General features: G+C 35.1%; 1 protein-coding gene across 1 annotated transcript; it reads right to left on the bottom strand.

The window, feature by feature from the left end:
• Window positions 1-6063: 6063 nt before the first annotated feature.
• LOC121313979 (CUB and sushi domain-containing protein 3-like) lies at window positions 6064-15534 on the bottom strand. Its single transcript, XM_041246748.1, has 5 exons — window positions 15384-15534; window positions 11821-11937; window positions 11337-11552; window positions 10740-10928; window positions 6064-6155 (listed from the first exon to the last, which is right to left on the bottom strand). Exons 1-5 carry the CDS (start codon window positions 15532-15534, stop codon window positions 6064-6066), a joined length of 765 nt encoding a protein of 254 aa, XP_041102682.1.
• Between the last annotated feature and the right edge of the window lie 4710 nt (window positions 15535-20244).

Below are 20244 nucleotides of genomic sequence, written 5' to 3'. Positions count from 1 at the left end.
TCAGATATGGAATCTGATATTTTGCAATTGTGTAGATGCTTGTGGGTCTTAATTCAGTGCAATGTGTTCATGTAGACATGCACGCATATCTGTTAATATAACAAGGAGACAGATTGAAGATGAGTTGCCCCTGTTTAGCCAAGCACATCGTCAACAGTAAACAAATGTACAGTAAAATAATAACCACAGCAAATGAATAAAGCAAATACTGAGCGTGTGTGTGTATGTATGTGTGTATATATATATATATATATATATATATATATATATATATATATATATATATATATATATATATATATATATATATATATCACATGCATAGTTGCTTTTTCAAAGAGCATTTGATTAAATTTATCTTAGGGAGCTGTAATTGCATATAAATAAACATATAAATGTATGCAGTTTTGAAATTTAGATGTATACTTGCAGATCTAGCATGTATTGATATTTGTTTTCTGTATATTCTTTTGTACTCAAATTGTAAGAGCATTTCATACTGTATCTACACAGCACCCCAAAACCTACTGGTGCGCAGAACTTTAGATTTAAAAATAAAATAAAATAAATAGATAACACCGTGTAACAAATTTTTTTTTTTTTTTTTTTGGTTCCTGGGTAGTAAGTGTTATTTCCTAATTGCTTATGCCTCAAAAGTATAGAAAATGGCTATTATTCCCCACAAACTTTGCTTTTGTGACCAGGACATTGATATTTTGAAATTTACCTATTTTCCAGAACATTCCAGATAGATTCAGTGCTGAGTAAACTTGGAGTAACTTCTAGAACTTTCTAGAACTTTCCAGTAATATAAATAGTAGTATAAATACAGGGGCCTTAAGCCCACCAGTTCAGTTTAGTTCCAGCTGCCTAAGTGGATACATATCTGCATTTTTCTGAGATGGCATCAAGAGGCTGCAAGCATCCGGCAGACGCATTTTGCTATGTCTGCGGCCAATTTATCAAGACAAGAGCGAAAAAGTACTCCGTGGAAGCATCTGCTAAGATGTGTGAGGCCTACAAGGCATATTTCGGCATACCTGTCGGGGATCAAGACAAACCCTGGGCACCTCATTTCACCTGCGACCACTGCAAAAAAACTCTGGAAGGTAAGATGGACAATTGTTGCTCGGAATTTTATGTTATAAAATTTGTTAACATTTTTTAAATTGTAAAAGTTTTTAATTTTAAAATGTTTTACAATTTTCAATGTTATTGAAAAAATATATCATATATGAAAAATGTTGCGAGAATCTCTTACACATTAGTCATGGGTGAAATAAATGTATTTTTGTAGGATGGTACAGAGGGGAAAAGAGAGCCATGAAGTTCGCTATCCCAAGAATTTGGCGGGAACCCACTGACCACTCAAGCAACTGCTACTTCTGCATGGTGGACCCTTCCAAACGTCGGACTGGCAAGAATGCACCTGCTGTCACGTATCTGGACCTTCCTTCATCCATCGCCCCGGTGCCACACTGCCATGAGCTCCCCGTACCCACTCCTCCGGAGAGAGAGCAGCCATCTTTAGAAGAGAGCAGCAAGTCAGAGAGCGAGGAAGACATTGTAGATCCAGATGACAATTTCAGAGGTGGAGCTGAGGAGAGAAACCCATACTACCCCAACCAAAAAGACCTCAATGACTTGATTAGAGATCTTGGTCTCACCAAGTCCAATGCCGAGCTTTTGACGTCTAGGCTCAAGCAACGGAACTTGTTGGATGAAAGTGTGCAAGTCACAGATCAGAAGAAGCGTCACCAACCTTTTTCCAGCTTCTTCACCCGTCAAGATGGGCTCTGCTTCTGCCACAATGTGACCAGTCTGTTCGAGGCAATCGGAATCCCCTGTAACCAGAATGAGTGGCGCCTCTTCATTGACAGCTCATCCAGGAGCCTCAAAGCCGTGCTGCTCCATAATGGTAACAAGTACCCGTCTCTTCCCCTGGCTCACTCGGTGCACCTCAAAGAGGATTACAACAGCATCAGGACCTTGCTGGACACCTTGAAGTATGATGAGTACGGCTGGGAGATCATAGGAGACTTCAAAATGGTGGCATTCCAGATGGGTCTCCAAGGCGGTTTTACCAAATCTTTGCCTTTGGGACAGCAGGGACACCAAGGCGCACTACCACAGGCGGGACTGGCCACAGTGGACTGAGTTCTCTGTGGGGAGGAACAACGTCAAGTGGGAGCCACTGGTGGACCCCCAGAAGGTGCTGATGCCACCACTGCACATCAAATTGGGCCTTATGAAACAATTAGTCAGAGCTCTAGATAAGGAGTTGGCAGCCTTCAAGTACCTTCAAGACTTCTTCCCTAAGCTGTCTGAGGCAAAGGTCAAAGCCGGTGTCTTCGTCGGACCACAGATAAAGAAGAACCTGGAGTGCAATGAATTCACCCCAAGAAGCTCACTAGTAAGGAGAAAGCGGCTTGGAACAGCTTTGTCGCAGTGGTTCGGGGCTTCCTGGGCAATCACAAGGCCGAAAACTATGTGGAGCTGGTTGAGACTCTGAAGAACTATGGCACAATGGGCTGTAGGATGTCCCTCAAAGTCCATATCCTTGATGCTCATCTTGATAAATTCAAGGAGAACATGGGAGCATACTCGGAGGAACAAGGTGAGCGCTTCCACCAGGATATACTAGACTTTGAACGCCGCTACCAAGGACAGTATAATGAGAACATGATGGGAGACTACATTTGGGGGCTGATTCGTGAAAGTGATTTACAGTATAATCGTTAATCTCGAAAAACTACTCACTTTTAAATCTTTTGTAGTCATTTTTGTATTACTTTAGTATAAATACATGTTAATTTGGATTCATATGTTGTTTTTTTCTGACTTTATGTGAACAAAAAGACACAAATTCACCCGTTTTCTCATTGGAAATAGGTACATTTCAAAATATCACTGTCCTGGTCACAAAAGCAAAGTTTGTGGGGAATAATAGCCATTTTCTATACTTTTGAGGCATAAGCAATTAGGAAATAACACTTACTACCCAGGAACAAAAATTGTGTTACATAGTGTAATATGTACGTGATGGCTAATATATTATAATGTGATGACATACTGATAAAATTATTTTCCTTCAGTCTCGTCAGTCAGCTGGTCAGGGTAACTTTCTTCTTCAAACCCGATTTCCACACCACGCCTGGTGTGAAAGTGCACCCCTTATATAATAAATACTTTTTACCTTTTTGTTTTGTAATTTTTGCTACTTACTAGTTATATAGAGCGCTACACTTAATAAAACATTGAATACAACATCTAGTGTTTTATACCCTTTTCGTCAATTTTGTAATACGAGTAAAAAGTTGTGTGAAAAAACACACCTAAAGCAAAAGTAGAGATGTGGGAAAAGCTTGCAAAGAGGAAAACATACAATATGTGCTTGTTTCTTTTAGTTTTAAGATGTTAAACTCAAGGTTTTTTTCCATTGTCTCCCTTTACATCGCATGACGTGCACATGTTAAAGGTACACTGCTCCGCTGAAGGGGCGCACTATCTCACGGGATGCACGTTTGCATTCTACACCGGGTCGGTGAAGACAAAGGGCGATTACCCAATAAATCATTCATAAGGTTGACTACGGAAAAACTGATAGATTCACCCCACTTCTGTTCTTTTTTTATGTTTTGGTTTCTACTTTATAGTACTGTGCTTTTAAAACTTTACATCGATGACGAACTGGATCCACAGTTCTCTCAAACCCCCTTCATGATTTTTTCCGCCATCCTTTCAAACACTTCTGCACATCATGCTGTCAAACAACGTTAAAATTCTTAATAAAAGTGATGACTCCTCATCAGACCAAAAGTAGTTGTGTTTTCTCCCTCGTGCCATCATATTTACACCTGATGAGTATTTATTATCCCGCATACCAGTGGAATATGCCACCTCCAACATTCCGAATATGCAGAGGTGGAATATTCCTCTTCATATTCCGAATATGCTGTTTACATGGCGGAATATATATTTGGATTATTCAGTATTCCGAATACTAAAGGAACATTATTAACCATGTAAACGCACTGAATGATTTGGCTATACAACTCGATGAATTCACAGACATTTTTTAAATGTCCCATTTACTCGCCTATGTTTGGTATGTGTGGAATAAGGGAATAAATGAAGACTTTTTGTTTTGCAAGGAGCTCAACAGTCAGACAATATTTTCAAACTGTTAGATGATTTTATGACTTCAGCATTTTATGATTCTGCGCTGATGGAGCCGCAGCAATGACTGGAAAGCATTCTGATGTAATAAAAGCCGCTGCACCTCGTGTTATTTGGACACATTGCTTTTTACACGGAGAGGCGCTTGCTGCGAAATATATTGAACCAGGTCTTCAGTGTTCTGAACACAGTGGTAACATTCGTTAATTTTATTAACTCCAGAGCAACAAACTCCAGGTGTTTTGCTGCACTTTGTGAGGAAGTGGGTGCACAGCTGAAGTGCTGAAAGATGACGTGTGGCTGGCAAAATTGGGTTACCTCGCAGACATGCTCAGTGAAATGAATAAGCTGAATAAAACTATGCAAGGTGGGAGAACTAATTTTCCTGCCCAGCATGAAAGAATATCACATTCAAAAGGAAACTACAATTCTGGAAAGTTAGGGGGGGGGGGGGGGGGGGGGGGTACTACTAATATGTTTGAGCGCTTACATTCTTTCATTCAGGAATGAAACTTTGACTTTGATGTAATCAAACCGCAACTAGCAGTGCATCTGTCTGGTCCATTCAACAGATGTAATACTTACTTTCCTGAACTCATGAATGAACAAGCTGCTACACACTGTGGGCTACAAACCCCATTACTGAGAATATTGAAACTAAACTGCCACCCTCTGTCCCATCAAAGCTATTAGAAGAGCTCACTGACATTTCATCAGACAATTCCCTCAGAACCATGTTCAGTGAAAAGGCGCTGGAGACATTTTCACGTGAGTGCTCCGATGAATACAGTACTGCTTCTTCTGCAGCACTGAAAGTGTTAGTCCCATTCAGTACAACCTACTTCTGCGAAACCGGATTTTCAGCCATGACATCGATGAAAACAAAGTACCGAGCCAGGATGAACATTGACCATGACATGCGTGTGTGTGTGCTTGGCGAAGATACCTCTACATCTTGACAGAATTGTTGCTCAGAACCAGTAACAAATTTCACATTGAGTAAGTAAAACAAAAATTATATATATATATATATATATATATATATATATATATATAATCTATATATATATACCACTCGGTCCAGTAAATTTTATGTGGGGGTGGTGGGGGGGTGGGGTGGGGGCCTCAGAAGCAAAAAGGTTTAGAACCCCTGGTCTAGAGTGTGCAGTATACAGTTTTTACTGCTCTGGACTTAATACAGTGCATTCATTAACTGCACAAAACTCCACTGGGACTCTTTCGTGGCATCAAACTAAATGTTTCATGAACTAGTATGCAGGATGTTTTTGGTTCCGTTTGAAGATGTAGAGTCTTCTTTACTTCACAATTTCGTGTCAAAGTCAATCCAAGGTGACTTACAGGTGTTAAAGGGCAGTAATGTACAGGGTTACAATGCAAGATTAATACTTAAATATAGCATAGTTTACAGTAAGTACAAGTAATACTACTAAAATTTCAGTATGGAGAATCTGCAATGTGGATAATTTAAATTGCAATTGAACAGATGAATTAATGATGATAATGACTTTGGCCGGAGTCTTTGTCTGTGGGTGCTGACAGCTACCCGCAATGCTGACTACCAAAAACAAGATGACATCATGTAGACTAGTGCCACGGATAGGAAGTGGCTCGTAGGGCCACCTCCCCCAAAAGATAAAGCCGCAAAACCATGACTGGAAAATGAAATGATGAATGGTTAACGTAACAACTGCAGTGGTGCAATGCCACCTACCCCAAAAAATAGGACAAGGATGAATGAAAAGTAAACAGCTGAAACACAGACCCTTGGAATGCACTGAGGGAGAACCCAGCCTCTCTGGCCTGCCATGCACCCTGCAGAAACTAAATATGAACAGTTCAGCACTCAGGTAAGGAACAGAAACCCTACTCGCTGGTAGGAGGAAACCCATGGCTGAGGGTAGCCCTTCCTCCAGGTTCTAAAGTTGGCCGTCTCCTCTTGGCTTTGCCATTCATGACTGAGAGGCCAAAGAAAAAAGAAGCAACATGAATGCAGCCACACAGAGTTTTTATGGTGCTTGGAAATGATGTGCTGATTAGTGGGCAGATTCTCCTTCCAGAAATACAACCAACTTTTCCAAGAATATGAACTAGGATGCAACAAGTTACAATGACATATTAGTACTGCAATAGTGCAAGGATAATGCATCAGCTGAGGGTCCAGTAACGTGGTGCGTAGGTCAGGCAAGTCCAGTGCATAGTAGTAGGAGGGGTAGATCAAGAGATCAACAAGTGCAGTCTAACAGGTTTTACCCCAATTCGGCTGTTAAACGCATGTTCTCCACTAGTCAATAGAGAAGAAAACAGTAGTCCATCGTTGTTTATTCTGATAAATGTTTTCTGTTACAACTGCCAGCATATGTTTAAAATTGCACTGCATATACCATGAATATAGCATTTATATTTCAAGACCATGTCACTAACAAACTTTGCATGTTCTTATTGACAGGAGAAAGCAGACAAAAACCAAGCACATCCTTTCGACTCAATTTGCTAAGCTTAACTGACTGACCAACAAAATAATGATATACTGTACAGGCAAAAAAAGAGTAAATGAGTTTGCCTGCGTTGGGAAAATAAACAAATACTGCTGGGGAAGGGCTAAAATAATATAAACACCACTTCCAACAAACAGTAACAGAGAAAAAAAGAAACAAAACCAACAATTACATTTGTTCTCAAAGAAAAGGAAGCGTGTCTTCTGGGAATAGTAGTTTATCTGGTACATGCTGAAAGGTGTTTCCAATCAGCAGAAATGTAGTGGAAAACTACAACTCCCATAATCCACTCATATCAACAACACTGCCGTCACATTTAATATTGGTTTAATGGGACTAAACAGTAAAGGGATTTTCCACAGCGACGCAGTATTGTGGTAAGGTCGTGGAGGGGATATTATATATATATATATAGAACCACTCCAGTACCAGTGAGTTACCCTATTCCAAATCCATATTCCTGTCATTTCTGGTAATTATATGCTATGCTAACAGTTTACTAAGCCTTATTATGTGTGTTGAGTAATTCCACAGTCTACAATAGTATATGTTGTACCATCTAATATAAAAGCTTTTTTCTAAAACCCACAGGATCTAGTATATTTATATTTTACAAAAAAAACTTTTTTGTTATGCAATCAAATATTATATGACAACTTTAACAGCAAAACAAAGCAATTTAAATACAATACATAGAACAGGAATTTCCATTCTGAATCAGCAAATAATTTATTCTGAAATGTGGTATAGTGTGCATCAGCAGCTATTCTTAGTTTGATTTCAATATTTATGTAAAATGATTATCTGATGACAAGCTAGAAAGTCAAATACTGTACATCACTTGTGCACAAACCTGCTTCCTTAGCTTGATGTGTGTATATTGTTTACAATTGCATACTTATGCATACAGACGTGCTTTCAACCAATTCCAGGCCATTGGTTTTGATGCAGATCTTCTCCTATGTTTGACTTTGACTTAGTTTTTAGAATTAAAACAATTTAGTATAGTAAACCTCAGTACCACCAAAAAACAGACGACCGATATTAAGTTATACAATTATGAACCTAAATTTATTTACCATGGAGATTTGAGAGAGCCTAACATACATCATTGCTCAAAATTAACCCTGGGAAAATGCTGTCCTTGGGAGAAATTATATTTCATAGGCGGGGCCTACATGATGGTTTAATAGGTTCAGTTGAATAATTAACAGTTCTAATTCCTGGACTGAAAGAGTCCATGAGTCCTAGTGTTTCCTAGAAATGGTTTTCTAAGATAGTTTTGCTAGTTGTTTTTTTTTTTTAGTTACTACTGTTTCTTTATTTCATTAAACATAACCAAATATGTTGATGTTGTAGTTTTGACTGGTGTGTGCACAATTAATTTGAATCACTGTATGTGAAGACCTTACTTTTGGCCACCATACAATATGCATTGCCTAGAACAGGTGTGCCTCGTTTCTCTTGTGTGTGCTTAATGAGTAGTGTGGTGGTGTTACACTATTCTTCACAGAAACTTCACTCTGCAATAGAGATAAGTATAATATTATGTTTGTTCTTACATTTTCAAATATCATGCATCTGTAGTTTAAAATCCACAGACAAGATACACTTTTATAGAGGTGCACTACATTAAATGTACACCATCATTTAGCAGTTTTCTCATGGCTATACTATGTATTTACCATAGTTTATGATGGTTAGTCATATTTTTAAATATTATATACAAAACCTCACTGGGCTTCAAATGGATATTTATATTTTGCCATGCTTTTTCTGTGCCTTATTACTAGGGCTCTCAAGCAATTAAAAAAAAAAAAAAAAAAAAAAATTGTGATTAAACATTTTAATGTTAGTTAATCGTGGTTTTAATTGCATATTTAATGGATACAATTACTGCATCTATCTCATTCAAGTCTATATTATTACTGATGCTGTTATTATTATTAATATTATAAAGTTCTTCTTATTACTTATAAGACCTTACATGGTCTTGGACCTTCTGATCTTCAAGATCTGCTGACCCCACATGTCCCTAGTCGTTCCCTGAGATCGGAAAATGCTAATCTTCTGACAGTCCCTAAAATTCGTTTGAACTCTGTCAGAGCCAGGGCATTTAGTTATAATTATAATCAGGAATGTTAGCACAATTGAATTGCTTAAATCCTAGATTATATATTAGACACAGGATTTTTTTTATTTCTTTTGTAAAGCACCCTGGAATGCTTGCATGAAGAGTGCTATATAAGTTAAATTTGTATTTTATTGTTATTATTATTATTATTATTATTATTATTATTATTATTATTATTATTATTATTATTATTATTATTATTATTATTATTATCCATGACTGAACATGCATCAAAAACACATTTAAGGTATTATAACAATTAGTAATATCTTTTTCTACTGCAAAATTTAATTTAATTCAATGTAGCAAAATCATTAAATGCATAGCTTGGGTCTGTGTTCAAGTTTCCAACTAATTCTACATACAACTGATAATTACATATTCAGAAGACACAATTAATTCAATTGCTTCATCAAGAAGACAGAACATGTACTTCAAACATTTTTTTTTACTTTAACCTAATTTCTGAGGATTTAATTTACATTAACAGACTGATATTTTTCCTGGATGATGGGAAGACTACTTCTATTATATTATTATTAAACTTTATAGTTGGAGATAGAAGGATGTCTTCTTTGACAAAATAATACCAACATGTAGGACGTGGCATATTTAATAACATCTCCACAATATACAGACATCTCCTCTTCGTACCTTGCTAGTTTTTAACTAATAATCTGCTAGGCCGGTGCTTATATATATATTAGTGTACAAAAAATAACTTATTCAGCAGTAATACGTTCTTCAAGCTAATTTGTACTCTCTACAGCCAAACTATAGGAACTATTTTGCACTTGAAGAAGGATACATTCTGTAACAAATTATTAAAAGTTTTAAATCATATTGTTTTTTGTTTTCATTTTACAAAATAAACATAGAGCAATTGTATAAAGGTTGTGCAGTAAGACATATCTTACTGTACTTCTGGGTGTTCGAAGGCACTCAGCCTAGAGCCTTGTACCTCAGAATGCACCCAGGTGTGTGGTAAGATATGCCCTACTAGACACCCTGTCATGGGTTATTGCTTACATAACAAATACTAGTATTCCTACCAGTAACAAAAGTCAGGAAATTCATTACAAAAAAAAAATAAAAAATGTTGAAAGAAATTGGAAATTCCTTGCAAAAAAATAAAAAAAAAAAAATGCTTAAATTAAGTTCAATGGTGCAGCTTAAAGGCACAAAAATTAAGAAATGTCATACCACCCATAACTCATTTCCATCAAGGTTAGACTTTTAGCATATATGCTGAGATGTGATGGGCAGGGTAGTGTTCAACTACTTTTGTGGCTTCATAACAACTTTATTTGTAATTCAAGTCCTAATTGAATTTTGATGCTGATATGTACACTGCTACATGATGTGACATCTGCCAGAAATGTGTCCTCATCTTTCCTATCTCACTGTGTGTCGTGGTAATTATTCCCTAACACTGGTGCTAAAGACTAGGGGTTTGCATATAACACATTACTCAATTTTTTGTGCATACTCAGAGATATCATACTGGGCAGGGCTAAAACACCAAGTGCTATGTCGTGCATTTCTATCACTGCTTCCCATTCAGAAGGTAACCAGTCAGGGCTGATTTTTATTGAACAATGATTTTCATTCTGAAGACCTAACTGTGAAGTACCAGTTACTCCTCTTTCTTGCATGGAATGTATATCCCTGCATTTGAGATTCACAGCCATCACTGTCCGGTTATGATTTAATGCATTACATATAAATAAAATAATGAGCTAAATGTAAAAGAGGCCTTTTACTTGAGTATTATGATTATTTGCCATAATCACACAATAGTCATATGAACTCGGCACATCCTTTCTAAAGACAGTGCTCAGCTAAAGCTTCATGTTTACAGCTCCAAAGACACTACATGTACAAGCAAATTAAAGCAGCTGACAACGTACCCACACACCTGGGCAGAGGTGCGCTCCACATGCGGCGGCCTCCTCCAAGGCAGATAATCTCAGATGAACCTTCAAGTCTGTATCCGGAATTGCAAGAAAATGTCAATGTGTCCCCAATGCCAATGTTATAGCCAATCCGTCTGCCAAATTTTGGAGTACCAGGCTCTTCACAGGGTTCAAGATTGTACTCTATTAATAATAGATTGTAAAAGCAAGAAAAAATAAAACAATTAATTAGCTTGAGATGATAAAGCTCATTAAATTGAAAACTTTATCTAGCCTTAAATAGCATGGGTGAATCATTTGCACGTAAATGAGAACTCTTGACTATATATATATTATTATAATAATATATATATATATATATATATATATATAATATATATATATTATATATATATATATATATCTATATATATATATATATTTAACACAAGTTCAAAGGTTTTCATATTTTATCATGTTTTTATTATGTATTTATGACTACATGCTCTAAAACCATAAAACTCTAGTTGTTTGTAAAATGTTTTACAATCTAAACAAAAGTAATGGGTACCCTCTTATGAACCACACAGAAAACCTGTTTAATTTTCTTACCTGAAAAAGTAATGTTAAATCCTTCATATGATATTGAAAAATCTGAAATAAAGCGTAACTGCGCCTTGAAATTTCCATATAGACCAGCATTGATTGCAGCAGGGAGTTCAGAGCCAGTCAGCCGTGCCAGTGGCTGAGTAAAGCTGCCATTTTCTGTGATTAGTAAGTAGTCATGATGATCCTCCAAATGAAAGGTGTGGAAGGTGAATTGCACTCCTATTAAGAAAGCTAAAATTAGGTTTGTGGATCACATTAATAATATACATGCAAATTGAGTTCCTGAATGTCATATTATATGGAAATTACAAAATTCTACATAACTAGATCTTCATTTACAAGATGATGACAATTTTCAAAATGTAAATCCCATTATATATCTGTAAGAAATGTATTTTTTATCCACTTAAATTCAACAATACATATACTTTTAAACCATGCTGGGGTTGACATGAGAAAATATTGGGTTTTTTTGTTTTTATTTTACCTTTACCATGGCTAACTTCCACAGCCCAAGTACAATTCAATGAGTTTGGATAAAACTCAGGGTAGCCAGGGGACAAAAGTGTGCCACCAGGTCCTCGGACATCACCACCACATAATGCTGGGAACAAACCAGGACATAGAAATTACAGCACGTTATGAAAAAAAAAAAAAAAAAAAAAAAGAACACATCCTGAAACTTATATGCAAGCTTTGCCACAGAGCTATACCATGTCTGTTATTGTATTAGGATATGTTGAAATGGTAGGCAAATCTAAAAACAAAAAAACTACGAAAGAAAAGTGAGCTTAAGGACATCAGTATTAGGATCTGCTACAGTTTAAAAAATTGCACTACAGATGAGTAGGCAGGTGATAAGAACTCTGGGATACAAGTGAGGAATGACCATGGATGCCAGTATATCACCTGTGCTTAAAAACAAATCATTAATCCTGTTACAACAAAACTTCAACTTTAATTGTATATTTTCACAAAATGTGTTATCATTTAGAACACGTTTCTATTTCATGAGAATTTAGGCGATTGAATGAACATTATATCAAAGATCTAAGCTTGTGCAGAAATCAGTTCCTATCAACAATAGTGCAGCCAGTTTGTTCTGGGCAGCTGCTGAAGTCGTAAGGTCTGTTTAAAATAAAAAATGTTTTGATTTTATCGAAATTTGTATTAGTGTTTTGTTTTAGTTTTATGTGTCAGGTAAACAGCTTAGCTATCCTGCGCATTAGTCAGGGACCTGCATATATTTAGTTAGTGCTCTGAGGCAGCTAGGGGTTTGTTTGTTTGTTTTGTGTTTATTTTTTGTTGTGAATAAAAGTGTGCATAAGCGCTGAAACTATCTCTGAGTTTTTAAAGGGGCACGAACCCAAACTATGGCCAAGCGTGTTCTCTCTCTCTCTCTCTCTCTCTCTCTCTCTCTCTCTCTCTCTATATATATATATATATATATATATATATATATATATATATATATATATATATATATATATATATATATATATATATATATGAAGCATTTTATTACACATAATTTGAATGTAGCTCACAGGGATATACTATTTCAGAGTTTGGGCACTTGCTATGCTATTGAAGGCTATATCTTGAAAATGTGATTCAATTTTGCCTAGTTTATTATGATATATTCTACTTACTGTGGATTTAGATCCTGGTCACCTACTTATTAATTATACCGGTACCTGTAATGTGTTATTTACATCCTTGTAGGGATACTTGGTCGCTATTGCTCAGTTTAACTTTTCATTGTGTTGCTACTGATTTCAGAAATATCTTCACTGCTACCTGTATCACTGAGTGGATCTTTGTTAAAAAGTGTTGTTGCTAAGGTTTTAAAATACATTTTCGTACCATTATAGTTTACATTTTGAAAAGAGCTATGAAACAGACTTTAAAGTTATAAGTGTAAAAAATTGTCAATATGTTAACAATGAAAAGAGAATTACAGGTACGTTATGACAGGATAGCGTCACGGCCCAATCTGTTTTTAAATCTGAATTAGAGACTGAGACAGAAGCTGAGGTCTGAAGCGCAAAATGCATATTTATTGAACACAAAACAAAGACAGACAGAAGGGCCAAAACAAAAGGTTTAAACACACAAACAATACTGGCTGGGCATTCGCCTTCACTATATAGTTCTAAAAAACAGTCCAAACACAATATATATTAGTGATGGGACTGAAGCCTCAGCTGATTCGACCCCACATGAACCAATTGAAGCAAACAGTGTTACGAAAGCAAAGGCTTGTGTAGTTCATTTAACCACTAGGTCACATAACCCATGAACGGTGTTTAGCAGTAGCTGATAGGAAGAAAACTATCTTATTTTTACCCAAGACTTACTCTTTTTGTTAGCAGTGTTCACTGTGTGGTATTTCAGTCAAGTTGAAAGGAACTTTTTTTTTTAAGATACTGCTTTTTCATAAACATTTATGTATTTTCAAATAAACAAAAAAGCATTAAGTATGAACAATCAGAGCTCTTTGTGAACATTATTGGTTTAAACATTCTCTGCTCTATTATAAGTGTATAAAGCATACAGAGTACACAATGTTTTTAAAAAATGGAAACGGCAGGGATTCAAACTCACTATTTTCCACCTCTGTACTTTACAGCTAGAGCTACACTACAAGCACCACCAAAGAATCTGGTGTAATTTGAATCAAAATATCCCGCTCATCACACCATTTTACTCACTACAGTTGCTGAAGTCTCATCAAATTACTCTGTTTTTTATTTCAAGCAACAAGAGCTTGTTTTCAATTGGACAACACTTTTTTATATTTCTAGTATGATTATTTAAGAAGGTTTTATTGGTTAACCGCATGTGTGGTTGAGGTGTAAAATAAATATTTCAGGAAATTCTGAAAAAAAAGCAACGGCTGAGCTGTCTTTAGTGAATGCACTGAAATGTTTCTTTACACAGAAACTATTGTTTCAATTATAGATGCCCAATTAACTGAGAAAATAGAAAATTTAATTGCTTGATATTGAACGTCAAATGTATGAAATGTCACTGCAATTGTCCACTTTACTAAATGCATTCTTTCTGGAGATAGGGGGTTGTCTTTACTCTCAATGTATTGACTTGTGCAGATCTACCAAGAGATGGCACTAAAGAGAATGAAGCGTTTTGTGTGCTTCGGCTCAGTGAATGTTTTTGTGAACCAAATGAATCAGCAGTTTCAGTGGTTTAGGAGGCTTCACTTTTAGTGAAGTATATAAACTAGTTATATTTTAGTATATAAACTGATCTAACTCCAAAAAAAGGATTTCTACTCCCCTTTGTACAGGTACCCATTCCCCCAATTAGCACTCAATTACCTAACTGGGGAACGGCCACACCTGATTGTTGGCAGGCATTTAACTTTTAACTCCTAAACACTTTAATAGGGGTTACAGTTCCATGTTATTAAAATATGTCATTTTGTATATAACTGTCATTGTATAGCATTACAAACCTTTTTTTTCTATTGTGAGTGTCACTTTTCCCTTGTGATTTTTACTGAATAAAAAAAAAAACCTACAAAAAACCTCACAAATTGTTTTACATGCTAATACTATTATTTATCTGAATGCTTTTATTTATTGCTGACAGAACAAACACCCCTGAAGATTAAAATCTCAACACAAGTATATAACATGAATGAACTTAAATGAAAAAAAGAACAATGGTAAAATAATAAAAAAAATGAATCAATGAGTGATCATACTTCACCTTTAATACTAATATATATTTAAATACTTTTAAATATTTAATACTTTTATATATTTTAACTTTTATTCAGGAAGAAAACCTTCCAGTATTCTGTTAGACTATTTTATAGTTCAAATATAGGTCTTAAACCAATGATGGATCTATATATTTTGTGATATTATACAGCAACCGTAAAAATATATATTTTACAGTGGTACTGTAGTAGATTTATTTCTGATTAACCTGTACTCAAACCTCTTCAACAAAATTGGAAACTATTTTAATAAGTAGGAAGACCCACAGAGGACTGCTTTAGATCTCATAACCATTCCTCACCGTCACAAGTAGGCAGAGGGTGACTCCACCAGTGGCTTTTTTCACACACAAGAGGCTCTTCATGGCTGAGCCTGTATCCTGGGTCACAACCAAATGACACAGTTGATCCTATTGAGAAATCATGTCCGTATCTGTGTCCATTTACTGGCATACCAGGATCCAAACAAGAATATGTATCTACTGTAACACCTATCAAAAGAGACATTAATTATTTTACATGAAAAAAAAAATGTGGCACATTAAAAATCCAGCTAGGTAACAGAAACAAAACGAAAATATAAGAACAGCACATCTGTATAAACCATTGCCAGGAAAGGGTCAATCATTGATAAATAGTGGGTTGGTAAATTGGTGAACAGTCAATTTATTAGGGTCCCTTCTTATAAGACCTGATAGTAAATGCAGATTATTTAATATACTGTACATCTAAAGGAATTTTTAACTCTGTAAAATAATATAAATACACATATATCAAGGCGATATTACAACATTAAAGATATTACTTACTTTCATACTGAATCTTAAACCCACTGTTAGAACGACTGTTGTCAGTGGTAAAGAGAAGATAAAGGTGATTGCTGCTAGTAAACAGAAACTGAGGGACCTGTGTACCATTATAGGAGCCAATAAGCGGTGCCAGAAGATTTGGCCCGTCATGAATTTCTAAAACATCATAATTCAGTTCAGTCTGAAATCTGCAGAAAATAAATAACCAGACAAACAACCAAACTTGTTTTAGAAAAAAAAAACTAAGTACATATTTAACATCATTATGATTATTGTTTGTCATGACATACTTCATATAATGTTCAAAGAAGTCAGTAATGTTGTAATTTCCAATACATCTTACAACACATGAGCAGAACATAATCTCAAACCAAAATTAAGGAAGGTAATTTTCTCTGCTGAAACTATGTTTCGTTTTTGATAAAATGTATTTCCAATTTTGAAAAAAAGCTCAGACAAAAGTTTAACCACGAAACAAGACATCCATGGAGGCAAATGTTTTGGGGTCATATGGAGAACAGCAATTTAACACATTGATGGTGTTGAAATTGAATCAAAATAAATAGCATTTGAATAACATCATGGTTATTACACACCTTAGTTTTCAGTCTATATAGTACTTAACTATATGGAATTCAATACAGGTGAGTTTTAAAATAACAGTGAAACTTGAAAAGGAACACTTGAGATCACTCACACGGTTCTTTTATTCACTAACATTGAAAAACTCAATGCAATCAGGGATGTTAAGAGCAGAAATATCTTAGTTTAGGTGAAAAGTTAAAAAAACAAAAAAAAATAAAAAAAAAACACACATTCTACTCCAGTAGAGTAAGTCTGTGCAATAGCCTTTATGGGCCTGATTCACATATCTGATGAGTTTACTTTAAATATTAATAGTATGTTTTGACAGATTAAATAAAGTCTTTTACTCAATAAACTTTTTATATTGTAAAATAACACTGTAGCATCTGTTTGCCAAAAATAAAAAAAAGCATTAAGACCTGTCAAATGTTACTTTAATGGAACGTCCTGCTTCTGCTTCAATCACCCACTCACAGTTGAGGGAATCTTTGTAATATCCAGGCCAGCCTGGTGAGAGGATCACACCACTGGGAGCATTGAAGTGCCCCCCACAAGGTGCTGCACAAAACAGAATCCATATGTTTAGCATATGCACTTTAAATATTTCATGACGTTCCTGACGTTTTACAGTGTCGTCTTAAAAAAAAGTTAATTTCACAAGCTCTTTACTAATTCACTCCCTCTCGATATTCTAAGTCAGACAAAGCAAAACAATGAGATATTACTATAGCATATGTATTATTTGTTGCAAAATGCACACAACAATTGACTTGTAACATACATTAGAAGTAAAGGAGTCAGAACAAAAAGAGTGTATCACTTCTAAAATACATTGACCCCTGAATATAAGAATCTCCTTGCCTTTGAAGTGACACGTGTCCATTTATTACTTACTAAAGTATTCTACAGGGCGAAAGAGCATAACTTCATGAAGAATATTATCTATAACATAAAATCCAGTAACTGTAAATAAATTGAAAAATGATTGACATTTCTAAAAATGCAAATTGACTGAATAACCCCAGATCTTATTACAGGTCCTATTTCAATTACTGAAACTTTTAAATTGGTACATGTCCGTTCTGCTTATAGTCTATCATACTTTTTACTGACTTTAATAAAACATAATTACCTTCACATCTTGGAATTGGCCCACTCCACATTACTTTGCTTTCATTTATAACACAAGTTATAGTTTCAGTTCCTTGGGTTTTTATAAATCCTTCTTCACAAATGACAGAAACAGAACTACCTAACTGAAAATTGTCACCAAAGCGGCGAGCATTAATTGGAATCCCTGGATCAGGACATTCATTGTGCCCAAAAGCTAGGGGAAAAAAAAAAAGTTTAAGTGAACAGTTGACAATATAACCACATAATTTTAAAAATACTATAATAAAATCATAATTATGAATCACAACACTTTTTTTTTTTTTTTTTTTTTTTTAACAGATACCATTAGTGGAAAATAAAAATAGGAGTGAACGACTGCAATACTGCTAAAAGCCTGACTCTTCATTTTCTTGTTGCGATTTCAATTCTGCATAATGTATTCACCCCATTGATCAACCAGTAGCACTGCTATCAGTAAATACATGTTTTGTATTTGTCGTTTTTCTAGCAACAAACAACAAATGTACTGTAAGTCATTTTTTTTTTCTAGAGGAATAGTTCACTATCACATTTTTTATGAAAACATTTTTTATGAAAAATATGAAAACAATTAAATAAAGCTATTAATTGTATCTATTATTCTACAGGGTGTCCCATAAGCCAGGCATCATTGGAACAAATTCAGACCATTTTAATGTGTCGGGCAGATAGTCAACAGGGTGTGACAGAGAACATCCGAATTACCATGTTCATTCCTGTAATGCCTTTCTTACTGTAGGATATTCTGTATAATAACAAAAGCAATAATAACAATACTTTTAAGATACATTTTATTTGGCCTGCCACTAAGCAGTAAATAAACATCACAAATCTACCCATTAACTTGTAGAACAATGATTGATCATGCCTGTTTACTGTTGACCTTGCTTACCTGTGCTTTATCACAAGTTCAGCGTGATTTTATGGTGCTTTACAACATTTTACTATGCTTTTACCATGATATACTGCAGTAAGCATTAATCTCACCCAATCATTCTTCATTGGTAGTCTATGGAAAACATCTGACTTGTAGGATGGGTTTCTCATTGAAAGCTTTTTCAAGTGTTTAAAGACGTTCCATGTAGGTATTAATACCGGATACAGCGATAAAAAATATTACTGCTGTTAAAAACCAATGTTTTTTAAGGTTCAGTTTTGGACTGTGTCCCTTAGGTTGCTTAAAGCCATTTCATTTCACCATTTAAAGCATATCTTAAGATGTTGAACTACATTAGCTTTAGAGGGCGTCTACACATGGTTTAAAGACTGTTCTTCTCAATTTACTATTAGCTGAGATGATCCGTGAGGTGTATTACACTTGTTTGCAGTGGTTTATGTGACTCATTGTTCCTTGAAAGGGCAATGCTACGACTAACCACTTTCTCAGCATCTGATTCTGAGCTTATTTAGTATCATTCACATGCAGCTCTACAAGGTGTCAAATAATCTAATCTTAACCTCCTGGGTTGTACCTCAAGACAACAGCCTTAAATTCACTTTAATCAAATATGATCAACTGATGAATGCCATGTGAAGGAGAAGCTCTGCTGGCAACAGGATAAGCTATTTAAAAAAAAAAAAAACTGATGTGACATGTGTCACAACTAATATCATTTTAATGGTGTTCAATTACACCACCTTTGACAACCTGTTAATGACAGTATCTAACACAAGTGTCACTTTATAAATGCACTACATTCACAATGTTATTAATTACTTATGCCTTGTCCAAATAGAAAGGATGCCTTTTTTGGGTTAATTGATAATGTGCCGAGTTCATATTAAACAAACCGTATAAATATGAACCAATCTGTATAATAAAATACACATAATACATATAAACCTGAAATGGTACAACGGGGTATCTTTTTTATGCTTCTGTGCAATAAAGTTTCTTAAAATGACTGTATTATATAGCTTTATAAAAGTATAAAAGTGGTAAAAGCATAGCAAAGTGTAAGGGTTTGCAAGCATGACAAGGCAAAAATAAGTTTGATAAATGATGCTGTTGATAAAAATATATAATAAGCATGGAGAAAGCATAGTAAACTGAAAAATTATTTCAGCATATCACAACACTCTGGAGTACCTAAATGTGATTATAAAACGTAATTTACCATCGTTACATTCATTGGTTAGTCCTTCTACTGTTTTAAAAAATAATATTCAGTCCGCTTGCGTCTGTGTGTGTGAGAGGTATTAGATTTATTATTTAACAAATACTAATAACTATTGATCCCATGTGCATTTTTCATAGAATTAAATTTTACTGTAAAATTGATTATTAACAACAGTTGCTAGAAATCCAATTGTTGATACATGTAGGATGTAATTAAAAAGCAGGTGAGTTTTTCAGGCATCTTTTAAATTTTTGTGGTGAAAGCACAAGACAGAGTGGATTAGTAAAGTCCCCATACATCATTCTACGATTTTGCGGTTGTTTGTTTCACTGTGGGAGTTATGATTTTTTTTTTTCATTGAATGTCATTGTTGCATATCTTTTCCATGACTCGTCTGTTTTATTGAAAACAGTTGCAAACATGCTTTATTATAACAGGAGAGGTTTGTGGAGGCCCAAGTTTTCTTCAGTTTTCAGATTATTTACATTGGTGTTTCA

The sequence above is a fragment of the Polyodon spathula genome, chromosome 4 (assembly GCF_017654505.1).
Source record: "Polyodon spathula isolate WHYD16114869_AA chromosome 4, ASM1765450v1, whole genome shotgun sequence".
NCBI lineage: Eukaryota > Metazoa > Chordata > Actinopteri > Acipenseriformes > Polyodontidae > Polyodon > Polyodon spathula.
The sequence above is the reverse complement of the archived record's forward strand: the minus strand, read 5'-3'. Positions and strand labels throughout refer to the sequence as shown.